The sequence below is a fragment of the Pseudocercospora fijiensis genome, assembly GCF_000340215.1.
Source record: "Pseudocercospora fijiensis CIRAD86 unplaced genomic scaffold MYCFIscaffold_7, whole genome shotgun sequence".
Taxonomy (NCBI): Eukaryota; Fungi; Ascomycota; class Dothideomycetes; order Mycosphaerellales; family Mycosphaerellaceae; genus Pseudocercospora; species Pseudocercospora fijiensis.
The window spans coordinates 203735-217246 of NW_006921538.1; the positions used below are offsets into that span (position 1 = coordinate 203735).

The window sequence follows — 13512 nt, forward strand, 5'->3', positions numbered from 1 at the left end:
CTTAAGGAACGACTAGAAGATATCGTTATATACCTTATAGGTCTCCTCGATCGAGGCCTTATTATAATTAGATACCGGTAGCGAGATAATAATCGTCCTACTATCTTTTAGGTTCTTAATACGGATCTTGTACTATAGCAAACGCGACGTCTTAGTGCCGCCCTTCGTTAACTCGTAGCTATTAAAGTCGAAGTCCGCGAATAGCTTCTTAAGCTCCGAGCCGAATATAAAGCCTATCGCCTAGTCGATATAATATAGCGATATAGCCTTCCGAGTAGCATCCTTCTTATAGCTACGTAAGATAACCTTCGGACTTGGCTTCTTTATACGATCTAGTATATTCCGGCGGAGCGGCTTCTTTATAGCGCGATATCGAGCAATATAAGAAGTAGTTATGTTTCTCTACTTCGTAGATTAGCCGATAGCTTATATACTATAACGATCCTAGGAGATATAGAAGTTGTCGTAGATAATAACAACCGGCTGCTTCTTTATCTTCTTAGCTAGGGTAATAGTGCGCTTACGATTCTCGATAGTAATCTTGCGAGCGACTCTCTAGATTATCGAGTAGGCTAAGTATATACCGAGGCTACTAAGTATATTAACGATACGCCGCTTAATACCGGAAGTGTATAGGAACAAGCTAAAGCCCTTCGCGAAGAAATACGCTTTCTTTAAAGCTATAGACCGAGCGACTATCTAAGTAATAATATAGATACGCTTCTCGTATTAGCGGTGCTTGTCTCGTTCTTCGGCGGTATTCTTACCCTTCTAATCGTCGTCGTCGTTATTATTGCCTCCGCTAGTAGCTAGCTACGATATGTCTATATTAACCTTAGTACGCTTGTTTAGTAGTAGACGCTCGAGCAACTTATACTATATTAGAGCGGTTTCTTAAATAACTTCTAATATATCTATAAGGTCGGCTAGCTTAACGGCCTTTATCGTATCGTACTTATTAAAGAACTTCTATCTAATAAGCTTCTTTAACTTAGAACGCAGCTCCCGACCGCTAATTAAATACTCTCGAGTAAAGTTGTTTAAGATATACCTAATACGACGTCGATAGGTCTTACTACCTACCTTCTCGACCTACTAGCGGAGGAACTTTATTACGCCTAGGGATTCGATTTTAAATTATACTATTAGAGTCTTAAACTTCTCCTCGTCGGTCTTATCGGCTACTATACGCTACTATTATGCCTTACGCTTATTAGCGATAGTAGTAGGAGCTTTGCCTCGCTTACCGCAATACGTACGTAGTCTATCGATAGTGTCTTCTTTATCTTCTTCGCAGTCGGATTCCTACTTATTATCTAGATTAAAGCCGTCGGCCTCGTTTGCTATTATCTCTAACTCGATATTATCCTCGCTAAGTCTATCGTCCTATTCCGAAGCCTCGCTCTCGAGGTTGTCCTTATCTTCTTCTCTAGCCTAAGAACTAATCTCTAGGATTAGCGCTTAACGATAAGCTACGAGGCGACGTGCTTATCGGCTAACTATAGTCTATATGCGATTAACATCTAATATTAGTAGTGCTATACTTAGATCGCTCGATATGTTATTAAGAGGGCCCGGAACTAGGCCGCTACCTATAAACGCGAAGGTCTATAGTAGTAGATCGTCGAGGTCTATATCCTCTAGTATATCGTCTGATATAATAGTAGGCGGCGATATTTAATTAGTATTTAGTATACTTCTTACTATAGCGGTATCGGCGGAAGATTAATATATAGAGGTAGTTAATATATAGAGGTAGTTAATATATAGAGGTAGTTAATATATAGAGGTAGTTAATATATAGAGGTAGATATATTCTAGAAGATATAAATAACAAGTTTATAAAGAAGTATAGCAAGATAGAAGAGGGTAGGTTAGAGTTAGACGCGACTAGTCGCGTAGTATATATAAAAGTATAGACCGAGAATCTACGGGAATATATGCTAGCGTATATAACTATCCGTACCGCTTCTTTATAGGTCGACGCGTTTCTGCTACGCGTCTACGAACCTTAACCTTCGAACATTAACCTATAACCTTTAATAACAACGTTAACCGCTCTAAAGCTTATATATAGAAGCTAATACCTCTTCTACTATAGACAAGAGCTATAGTATAGTATAGCTCTACTTAACGACTACCTCGAGCCGTAGACTACTAGCGATAATATATCCGATCTCTACTAGCGTATCGCCTATATTAATCTACTCGAGGGTACTAAAGACGCCGATATCGAGGCGCTTATAAGCAAGGAAATACAAGAGCTAGTTGCTAAAGTTAAGAAGGTCTCGTCCTATACCGATTAAGTTAAGCGCGATATTATTATAAATACAGTGTCTCGTATACTTAAGGAAGGTAGTATCCTTTACGGTATCGAGCTAACGGAGTTATAAGTTAGTACCCTATACAAGCTTATCTTCGGAGATAGTAAAGATAGACAGATAATTAATATCTAAGGCGATAATAGCATTATCTTTAAGGCCTTCGCTATACTTATCGGAATATATAAGCGCGGTATCGAGAGCGGCAATATAACTACTTCTTCTCGCCGTACTCTTACTACTAACCCTGCCTTCTATACCGGTATCGTTTCCGATAGTCTACTCGAGATATAGGACTAGTAGTATACTACGCTAAATAACCTCGCTAAGTACGCTTAATATCTCGGTCGTACTACTCGTAGTAGCGGTATTGTCTAATCTAGCGTTATTAAGGTTTAGATCGTTATCGATAAGACTAAGAGTACCGAGTCTCGTACTATAGTATACTAGTCGATTATCGAGGGACCCGAGAAGGACTTAGTTAAGGCTTTTAAGGAAGTCTTAGATCGATACTAATCGCGGTATGTATTTAGTTATATATTGTTTAGCTATATACTTATAATTTGTAGGATATATATACGTACTATAAGCTCCGCTAAGCGACCTCCGCTTATCGACTAGAATATAATACTACTACGTCGTATCGATATAAATAGTATATAGAATATCTTAGAATTGTACGCGTAACAAGCGCTAAGTGTTTATAGGTAAAATAAAGGGGGTGTAATTTAGCCGGCTTCTACTACTTACTCGTAGAAGCATTAAAACAATATTATATAGTATTATATCTAGCAAAGAATCTACTTAGAATTATACGCTCTATAACCTCTAATAGTTCCTTTCTCGAGATATTAGTATCGTAATATAGGTATCTATCGGCCTATAGCTAAAGCCGGCTAGCTATAGGCTAGCTAAACAAACCCGGCTTAGGAGATTAATAGTATCTTAACGCTATAACGTCGTACGCGCTTTATTTTTATAGCGTTAAACTTATAATTACACGCGCTATAAGATATACTTCTAATAATTCTATATTTCGCGTTATACGCTAAGTTAGTTATTTTAGCTGTCTAAATCTAACAGTTTGTATTTAGACCCTTGCTGCGCAAGGCGTTTAATAGTTTATAAATAAACGATGATGTCACTTAGCCTGCGCACACAAGGGTCTAATAGGAGATAGACCCCTTCAACGTCCCCTGCATCGTGATTAGCCCAGAAGACCATTGACGTGCCATTCAGCGCCACAGTCTCGTTCCATGTATAAGTTAGAGTGACGTTAACTTGACTCGTCGAATCATTCCACGACGACCAGTATTCTGGAGGGAGCGGGTTAGGATTGACTTTTTCATCATTCAACGCCGCGATCCAATATTGTATCAAACATATTGGATCGCTTGACGGCGTCGCAAGCTGCGCTCGATTCAATGTCGGCTTCGCTTTCGGCGACGGTCTTTTGGTCTGCTGTACTCGCTGAATAGCAGGTGGCGAGGCGTAGTCATTGAATGTGAGCCTGTCCCAAGCAATGCTTCGCCGGAAGATACCCCCATCTTTCGCATCTGATGTATGGTAAATGAGGTACCATTGACCGTTCCATTCGATTGCGCCTGGATGTGAGGTGGTCGAAGAGACAATCCCGAGAATGACACCCCGATAAGTCCATGGCCCCATCGGTGACGAGGCTGTTCCATACGCAATGCAGGCATGATACAGTGTTGGCGTGCAATGCGAGCTGGACGTCACATTATTGTCTGCGTAGAGCAAATAGTAAGTTCCTCTACGTTTCATGATCCAGGGCGCCTCAAAGAAGCCCTCGAGTGAGGTTATGTCCGTGACATTGCTGGCAAATGTGACCATATCTGATTTCAACTCCACACCCTTAAGACTACCAAACGTCCCCCAGTACATATACACTCTCTCATCATCGTCGACAAGCACCGTCGGATCGATATTCTCAATATCATTCCCAGGTGGAGGGAAAGAGTCCGACACAATAGGGCCTTCGGGATAAGCATCTTCATACTATGCTTTTCCGGAAGGTTGAGAATGCCAAGACTCCTGGTTTTTTGAGCCTTATAGAACTCTAAGATTAGACTTCCTTAGGCCTATTATAGTTACTATTACACCGCTTATTAATCCAGCCTCTTTAATATGTATTGTTACGCCTTGTTACCGCTAGAGGTTACTATTCTTGTCGCTATATCGATAGTAACTAATTTATAGCGCCTATATCTCGAATACTTAGTAGCTATAGAGCGCGCGTCTCGATCGCGGAAACAGGCCTCGAAGGACCTTCTAGCGTATAAGGAAGCGGTTAAGCGGCGCGAGTTGCCTACTAAGAAGGGTAAGAAGAAGGCAGTCGAGAAGAAGGCGGTTAAGAAGAAGGCGGTCGAGAAGAAGGCGGTCGGCGGCGGCGGTAGCGGTAGAAAGAAGAAGACGGCGTAGTAGGAGAAGTTTAGTAATATACCGGCCTTCGAGGTAGCGACGTATAAGGACTTCTAGGTTAATAATGCCGCTACTACTATAGCAGAAGATAACAATATAGCGGTTAAGGCTAGCGAGTTAATACGTTTAGCTAATGCCTCGCCGGCGCGGCGCCTAGTTAATAGTTAGTAGATAAACGAGGAAGATATATCTACGCTATCTTATAACCCTTGTAAGGACCTTTAGTATGAGCAAACCTAGCGCCTTCTTACTAGCAATAATAAGCTGGCTTTCGAGAACTATAACCGTACTAGTGCTAGCACTTAATATACTAAAGATGCGTACTATTAGGCTAACGAAGAAGCGTAGAAGAAGTAGCTCTACGTCGGTAACTATGTATTAATCGTATCCGCCGCGAAGGTGTCGAAGGGTAACTAGTTTAAGTAGAGTTAGAAGAAAGGTAAGGTAACGATATTCTTGCTATTGCTATCGCTCTTGCCTAACGGCTTCTTCCGCTTAACCTATACTAATTCCTTCTATAGTAGAAGATTATAACAAGGCTCTCGACTACGCTATAGAATTAATAAATAATGCTCGAGATAAGATCAAGGTTGATATCGAGTTCAAGACTGCTATAAAAGATGCCGGAACTAGAGCTATCCTTAAGGTTAGCAAATTAAAGCCGAATAATTAACAGAATATCGATAGCCTTGCCTTTATTACTAAGGAGCGGAAAGAAGGCAACTATACTACTAAGCTTCTTACTAACTATATATATACCCTTCCTAGCTGCGAGAACTATAGCAACTACTATTACAGGCCTAAAGGATTGCTAGATATCGATCGCTACTATTACTAGTTCTATAGTAAGGCTATAAAGCTATAGTTTTATGCCCTTGCTATAAAGCAAGAAGGTGTGACTCTTAAGAAGCCGCTATATAGTGTGTTCGCGAAGATGCAGCTATATAAGGAGAAACAGTAGGCTCGTAAACTAAACAGTCTACTTGCCGCCGCGAAGGAGCCCTTCTAAGTATAGACACTAGCAAGGGCTCGCTCTGCGCCTATATATCTAGCTCCGCCGCTAGCTATTGATTATGTTAGTCTTCTATAGACTATATTCAATTTAGTTAACTAGAAGCTAGGTGCCGCCGCCGCCGCCGCTGCCGCCGTGCTAGTTAAAGACGCTTAGTCGCAAGAGTCGCCTATTCTAAGATACGTTGCTTAGCAATTAAATATACCGCTAAGAAGCCTACTAAGACAGTTCTTTTAATAGGCCGCTCTTTAGCACAAATGGAAGGAAGCTAAGGATAAAGAACAGCTCTTAAAGATAGAAGCACACTTTGTAACTAAACGATATAACTGCGATTAGTTATATTAACTTCCTATAAGAGATTAGAAGGAGCTTAGCTTCTATAAAGGCGACTTAGGTACGTTACGTAACTGCTTAAAGCGCTTCTAGAAGGAGAAACTATCCGAGAGAGAGTAAGATAATAACGATATTCGTAACGGAGCGACGGCTGTTTCTATTTGTTTAGTTTAGTTAGGCGTTTATATACAAACTACGAATCCAAGGGCTTACTATTTGCTCCGTTATGTATATCTCTATTACCGTCGTTGCTTCGAGAGTGCTTTCCGGCTTTATTCTCGGAGTTGAAAGCGGAGGTAACATATAAAGCTTAGTAGTACCTACAATCCTATTATTAATTTTGCTACACTAACACTATACTAGCTACATATATAAAAATCATAACGGAGCTTTATATCCATCTTATCTTAGTATCCTATAAATACTAAGATATATAATCAAGGTTGTAGTAGTTAGATTTGAAGCGACTGGAAATTCCGAGTAAGCTAGCTTTCCGCTTTAATCTCCGCTTTAGCTTCAGCTTCATTAAAGCCGTTTACGTTATATCTACTATACTTAAACAACCCTATTACATCTATCTTTCTAACATAGTCTAGCGCCTATATAAGGAACTCTTAGAAGGTCTCGAAGTCGGCTATAAGGTCTCTATTCTTCTTAAGCTATTTCTTAAGCAGCGCGAAGGTCTGTTCGATAGAATTCAAGTTAGGAGAGTATAGCGGTAAGTACTCGAGCGTATGTCTAGCTAACCGGATTATCGACTCAACCTTATCGCTATAGTAGATTAACGCGTTATCTATTATAATAATCATCTTCTCGTCTAGAAGCGGTAGTACTTTGTTCTTAATCTAGTCGTTAAAGGTGACTTAATTAACAGCGCCTTAGATATAGAGCGTATACGGTAAATAGCTATAGATTGTAAGCGCTAGAAGTACTAACATTCGCTCTTACCGTTGCGTATACTAATAGTCGTAGCAATCTATACCCTTCGGAGACTATCTAAACTTACGGTGTCTAGTCTTCTTATTAGAAGCCGTCTTATCGATAAATACTAACTTATCGATAGGCTATTTCTAACTCCTAGTATACTAGGCGGCTCTTGCTAGCGTACTACGCTCCTTCGCGATCTTCCGAGCGGCCTTACGTATCTATCTAGCACTATATAAACAGCGCTATACTATTAACGGGTCTACCTCGATATCGAAGCGATCGAATAGCACGATATACATCTCCTCGAGGTATACCTCCGGTCGCTTCGATAAGTACTTAAGTAGATAGATTTCTATCTCCTTCGTTATCTTCCTCTTACGACTCGATTTAAACCGCTTCGATAGTAAGAATACCTTACTAAATTAATTATAATAGAACTTCTAACGATATACAGTCGACTAGCTCGTACCTATCTTTAATACGATATTAACCACCTTATAACCGGCGTTAAAATAGTGCTTAGCGAGTCGCGTAGTATCGGTAGGTAGGGCCGTAGGGAGGGCGCGTACGGCGTAGAAGAGCTAGAACAATACTAATAACAACACCTTAGACTACATATTCAACGGCTATACTAACAACATGTATTTTCTCGTGTTTGGGGCTATATAGCTAAAGAATGGGACAAAATGGTCGATTTACTAGCAAAATCTTGGTGGGGTTTCCCAGGTCTTGGCATTCTCAACCTTCCGGAAAAGGACAGTAAGGACCCAGAATATCATCCGCCACGGCTACTCCGATACCAAAAGGATCCTCGTCCATGGAAGCGTTGTTTTGCCAGACCGGAGCATAGAGGAAGAATCTCCCACGAGGCCCTCTAACAATCTGGGCGGCAAATGCGGAGCTCTCGTTCGCCCAAGCAAATGTTTCGTGTGGCTTGAGGAATGGGGCGCAGAGTGTCCAATTCCCTCCTTCTGGCGTGGCGGACTCAGTGCTGAAGAGATTCCAATTCTTGATGAAAAAGTCATTCTTCCCTATCGGTGCGGTATCTTCTCCGGCGATGATGTACAGCTTGTCATCCACTACAATTGGAGCGGGATCGGCTGAGTAATGTGAGCCATCTGCGAGGATGGGGTTCCCGGTGGAGGTGAAGTGGATTTCGTGGGCGGTGACAAGGCTGCTGAAGAGCAGTATTGGAAGAGTCAACATTTCGAAGTCTCACGGCACCTACAGATGAGATCAAAAATGAGGTGAGTCCATCGTGTCATCAACATGACAGCTACCTGGCATTGATCCTCGTCGGCGTTTGATAGCTTCTGCTCCCATTGCAACCACGAATCGTTCTAAGAAATCTTACTTGGGTCCCATGAAGGTAGTATTCTATCGTGGTTGGTGCAGGGATTTTTTGGATCCGTCATGCTCCACGCAACATAGCAGGCCTCTGCATCGCTCAACCCATCTTCGGTCACTGAGAAGCATCGATCAGCACACAGTGTGGGTTGTATGTGATCGGGCCCCAGTCCTCGAGTGCAGTCATCATGTGTCACGCAATTCCTGCACCCTTCACTCCCTTGGTCGACATGTCTCTCGGTCGGTAGCGCGATCGCAACTATTACAGCCATCTCCAAAGGCAGGAGTAAGTATCGGCGCTACAGAGAACCTAGACAAAGAAGCCCAAGAAAAAAAGCAGCAGAAGCGGAAAGAGGAGCAGGCTGAGCTAGACGAGGTCACCGTTATGAGCTTCCACCTCAGGCTCAAAGATGGCAATGCGATAGTCGGCGACAAGCCAAAGAAGCCGAACGAAGACACACTTAAGAAGAAGTGCGGCGTGGAGCAATACCAGAAAGTCAAGAAGACATGCACATGCAAGATGCTCCGCAGGCATGGAATGACAATAAAGATGAGTTGCCCTCCATGCATTCGCCTTTTTCCAAAGGTCGTCGCCGCCATCAACAGTTCAGCAACATTTGTCGTCGGAGAGCATCGCGAGAGCCTTTGGTGGTCTATTCCACGAAGCTTTGTCTCCCCTGTGTCTTCGCTGCAAATCCGCTTTGCAAAGAGCTGTCTTCAGCACATAATCGAGCATCGTGGTGACTGCGCGGCAAGAGGAGCACTTCATGCAGATGGTGATCAATGTGTAGGCTGCTCCAGTATGCGAAGCTCATTCTCATCCATAAATTCTTGCGACCGCCACTGACAAATCTCATCGTCGGGGCATTCTACAGAAGGCCACTTGGAGCGTCGGGGACGATCAGTCCTCTCAGATTATGTCTCTGCACTTCGGGTTGGTCATTGGATCGCCAGGAATTTGCACAGCCTTAGGACTCTTTGAAACGCCGAGCTATGGTCTACCTCCATTCAGGCGCTTCGTAGTTGAATTCGTGTGTGTGCTCGTGACTTCCATTTCTACACTATACCACGTTAGGTTTAGCGCTATTCGAGATCTCATTCTAGCGAAGCGCCTAACGACAAACCGTTCTAGGCGGGTGTAGGCTCGCCTATCTACCTACTAGTATATATATATTAGCTCGAATACCGCAACAACTATTACCCGTAGTATAGCACTTTATAGAGACGGTTCCTAGATAATTTAGTAATTAAGAATATCCGCTATTTTAATAATACTATTGCTTTACAAATTCGAGAATTATTATTAGGAAACATAAATTGCTAGTCTCGCCTAACTCGTTTGTCTATCCCTATATACTTTACGATTAAACAAACGACACTCTATAGCGATAATAAATCGTCGGAGGTCTACCTTTCTAGTGCCCTCTACAACCTCCGCGTATCTATCTAATCTATACTTTAGCCTATATAGTCGCTTTAATCTAGTAGGGGAAACTATCTCTTTAGTCCTTAGTATTTAGAACTATTTCTAACGTAGGCGAGAACTCGATAGCGAGAAGTCGCGCGTAGGTACGTATAGCGAAGAAGTTAGTCGGATAGCCCTAATTAAGGACCTCTAGGTATTGACTTAGTATATAGCGATATATTAAGAATCGGTATATTTAGATAGGCGGAAAGCTATAGAAGTAGGCTCGGCTAAATTAGTGTAACTTAGCGCGTATACGTCGTATATACGAGATTTTTAGATCGTTAGACTCGTAATTAGTAGGGCTACAACCTCCTCGTATTAGATTTGCTAGTTGTCGTTAGTGTAGCGAGATCGTATTTTAATAGCAGAATCTACGATAAAAATCAGCGGTTTAGCTTTAGGCCTTTAGGTAAAGGATTAGATAGAGTAGTATATAATTAGTAGATCGGAAGTCGGCAAAAGAACCCTAAATTTGACTATATTACTACTACTACCGCGGAACGTAATCCTTAATATATAAAGGCCTAAACGGAGGTAGGCTATAGTGTTTAGAATTAGAAAATCTACTAGATAGGTCTTTTGAATGCGGCGCTATTAATAACGTAGGACGAGTAGCATCTCGCATACGTAATGTTAGTCGGCAAGACAGTCTATTGTTAATGCTATCTTCTCGACGTCTATAATTGCCGTAGCGCTCTATTTAGGCAGCAATTATGCGATAGCTAAGAAGGCTATCGGTATCTCTAGTAGACTTACTATTTAATCCTTACGCAAGCTACCGTCTAAGGCGATACTTAACACATTAGCAGACGTACTACGACCGTAGCAATATCGCGGACTACCTTCGATTTTAGTTCGTCCTTATAAACGAGTATAACGAAAGAAACTAGCCGTACGACCGTCGAAGCCTATAATCCTAGCAGCTACGAAACATCTTAGATAGGCGACCTTAAACGCTCTATCGTCCTACTATCTATATTAATTCTCCCGCGGTAATCTGTACTTTAGGTAAGAGGTAAGAAGAGCGTAGATAATAGCAATTAGTTAGGAGCGAATTGTCGGTATACCGTTAAGATTGAAACAGTAGCAGACTTGTTATAGTATTATAACGGCAATGTTATTAGCTATATATATAAAGTATCCGTAGACCCGCGGTATAGGTTAGGATAGCCGAGCGAAGCCGGAGGCGAGCGGCGGATAACAATCTAGTATCTCGGGCCTAAGGTTGCGGTTACGTAGGGGGGATATCTTTTCTACTAATAAGAGGGCTAGAATGCTTTTATATAGGCGTATCTTTGAATTCAACCCCTACGCTAGCAGATAGTAATACGCCTTCTACTACGTAGAAGGCTACTACCTACCTACGCTAGAAACTACCTGCCTGCCTGCGTAAGAAACTACCTACCTGCCTACGCAAGAAACTACCTGCTAAGACTAATTGTTATCCGCCGCTTACCTACTACGGCTTCGCTCGGATTATTACTACGGGGCTAGAATAGTAGAAATCTAGCATAGCTTCTTCGAGCAATAAGATTGTTTTTATTTCAGTAGCTAACTATATAGTAGCTAGCTACTACCCTGTCTGCTATTTATCAACTGCTATAGAGGAGATACCCGGTACCGGCAGCTCGTTAAGAGAGTCGAACCCTTCTACTATCGCTCCCCTATATACTGTCTTCTATCGATAGTAATTAGTACCGCATTTACTTAATTCAAGGGAAGAGCGTACGAGGACTAGAATACTACGCTACCTTAATCCTATATAATCCTTTCTAAATCTAACAATACTAAAGCCTAGAAGGGCCCTCTAGTAATATACACCTACTAAAGGATCCGAGGCTCCCGTCGGATCCTAACCTGCTTCGGTTCCTGCCCTTAGAGTTGCTTAAAGGTCCTCGCGTTATACTTCTTTCCTATGTACTTGTTAATTAAGTAGGCTATCCGATTAACGTAGACCTGTTTCCTAATTAATATCCTAAAAAACTTAACTGCCGTATCGATACGCTAATAGTTAACCGGCTTAGTAAAGGAGTGTAATAGGTAACACTTCTACAAACCCTATACTAGAGCCTAGCTTAGCACGAGCTAGCGCCTTTTATCTAATCTACGGAGGTTTAGTAAAAAGGCGGTTAAGACTACTAGCCCGTCTAACGTCCTTACCTCTAGAACTTAAACCGAGGAGACTCTATACTACATTAAGTAGAACTCCTCCTAAACCGCCTTAGAGACCTTATAGTCTAGCTAAATATAGTTTAGGGAGAGATCCCTCCCGTCTACCGGGCATATCTACTATGCCGGTTCGATCTAGGTAAGCTAAGAGCCCGATTGGACCTTTCTATATACGATCCGCTAGAGCAGGTTACCTGCCTTTAGCGTACCGTATAGGAGGCGGAGTGATTTCTAGAGGTCCTCTAGGTCCATTTCACATCCCGTTATTAACTTATATACCTAGAGATACCTCTAGGTTAGCCTATTAAAGCTATGTCCCTTTAGGCGCCTCGTAACGAAAGTCCTATACGCCGTAGCGAAGCCGACTTTGCTAAGCTTAGCCGGGTCGCTATAGGTTCTAAACTTGTATTTATAACGAGGCCGAGATCTCTAAGGTCTATCCCTCTTATTAAGTAGGGCCCGCCAATCCGTCGGTAGGGCTTTAATTAAGCCCCTAATAGCCTTACGGGCCCTATTAATATTACTTCTACTAACAATTGCAGTAGGAATATTAGGGGCTCTTTTATTAGGGTCCTATACGTCCCCTAATAGCCGAGCCCCTGTATTCTAGAGCAGCTTCTATCCCTTACTATTCTACCGCCTTGCCCCCGCCCCTAGTCCCGGAGAGATTAGGGGGTAGTAGAACAATGCGGTAGATAGTACATTATTGCGAGTCTTCGGCGGGTCTATTACGATAATACAGTCCTCCTTAGTAAAGTTATAGAGTGAACTCTACCTTCTTTAGAGGTAACCTACCGAACCTAGAACCGCCTAAACTCGCGAAGAGAAGGCCTAGATCTAGGGGTTAGTAACTGCATTATTAATAGACTAGGTATTAGCGCATCCTACTAATACCTCGTTCGCTAGAGAGGCCTATACTAGACTAGGTCTAGCAGTAGCTCGCATTATAGTAGTAGTAACACTACTATTAATAATAGAGTTAATATCTATATAGCCTAAGCCGCCTTCCTTTCTCGCGTAGTAGGCTTTTAGGTTAGTAATCGTATGTCTCCGGCTATCCTATATTAGGCGATAGTACTCCTTTTCTAACGCCTTTCTCGTCGATATAGGGACTTTAAGGAACCTTATCGCGTATCGGGGCAAGGATATTATTAGGGCATTCGCTACTAACACTCTCCCTTTCAAAGATAGGTAATATTTCAACTATTAGGAGGCTACCGTTTCGAACTTGTCCTAGATCTTTACCTAGAAGTCCTTTAATTATATATCGATGTCTATCCCTACTAGGATCCCTAAGTGTTTATAGGGGTACTCCGGAGAGACTACCTAGACACTAGGTAAAGCTAATAGTTAGATATTGCCGATATAGAGGATGTATGATTTATCCTAGTTAACCTTTGCACCTAATGCTACGGAGTATATATTAAGCGCTTTTATTAGGGCGTTTGCCTCCAATTAATTACGCAGAACTACCGCCGTATTATCTATATACA

At 42.1% G+C, this 13512-nt stretch overlaps 2 protein-coding genes across 2 annotated transcripts; both read right to left on the minus strand.

Moving 5' to 3' along the window:
• Positions 1-3462: 3462 nt before the first annotated feature.
• Positions 3463-8241, minus strand: MYCFIDRAFT_176863 (glycoside hydrolase family 43 protein; the record flags this gene model as incomplete). Its single annotated transcript, XM_007930789.1, has 4 exons — positions 3463-3471; positions 3504-4318; positions 7719-7763; positions 7803-8241. The coding sequence occupies 4 exons, from the start codon at positions 8239-8241 to the stop codon at positions 3463-3465; spliced, it is 1308 nt and encodes a 435-aa protein (XP_007928980.1).
• Positions 8242-8271: 30 nt separating this feature from the next.
• On the minus strand, positions 8272-9436 carry MYCFIDRAFT_176864 (uncharacterized protein; the record flags this gene model as incomplete). Its single annotated transcript, XM_007930790.1, has 8 exons — positions 8272-8351; positions 8390-8500; positions 8524-8554; positions 8580-8602; positions 8643-9059; positions 9107-9225; positions 9256-9349; positions 9385-9436. The coding sequence occupies 8 exons, from the start codon at positions 9434-9436 to the stop codon at positions 8272-8274; spliced, it is 927 nt and encodes a 308-aa protein (XP_007928981.1).
• Positions 9437-13512: the final 4076 nt, after the last annotated feature.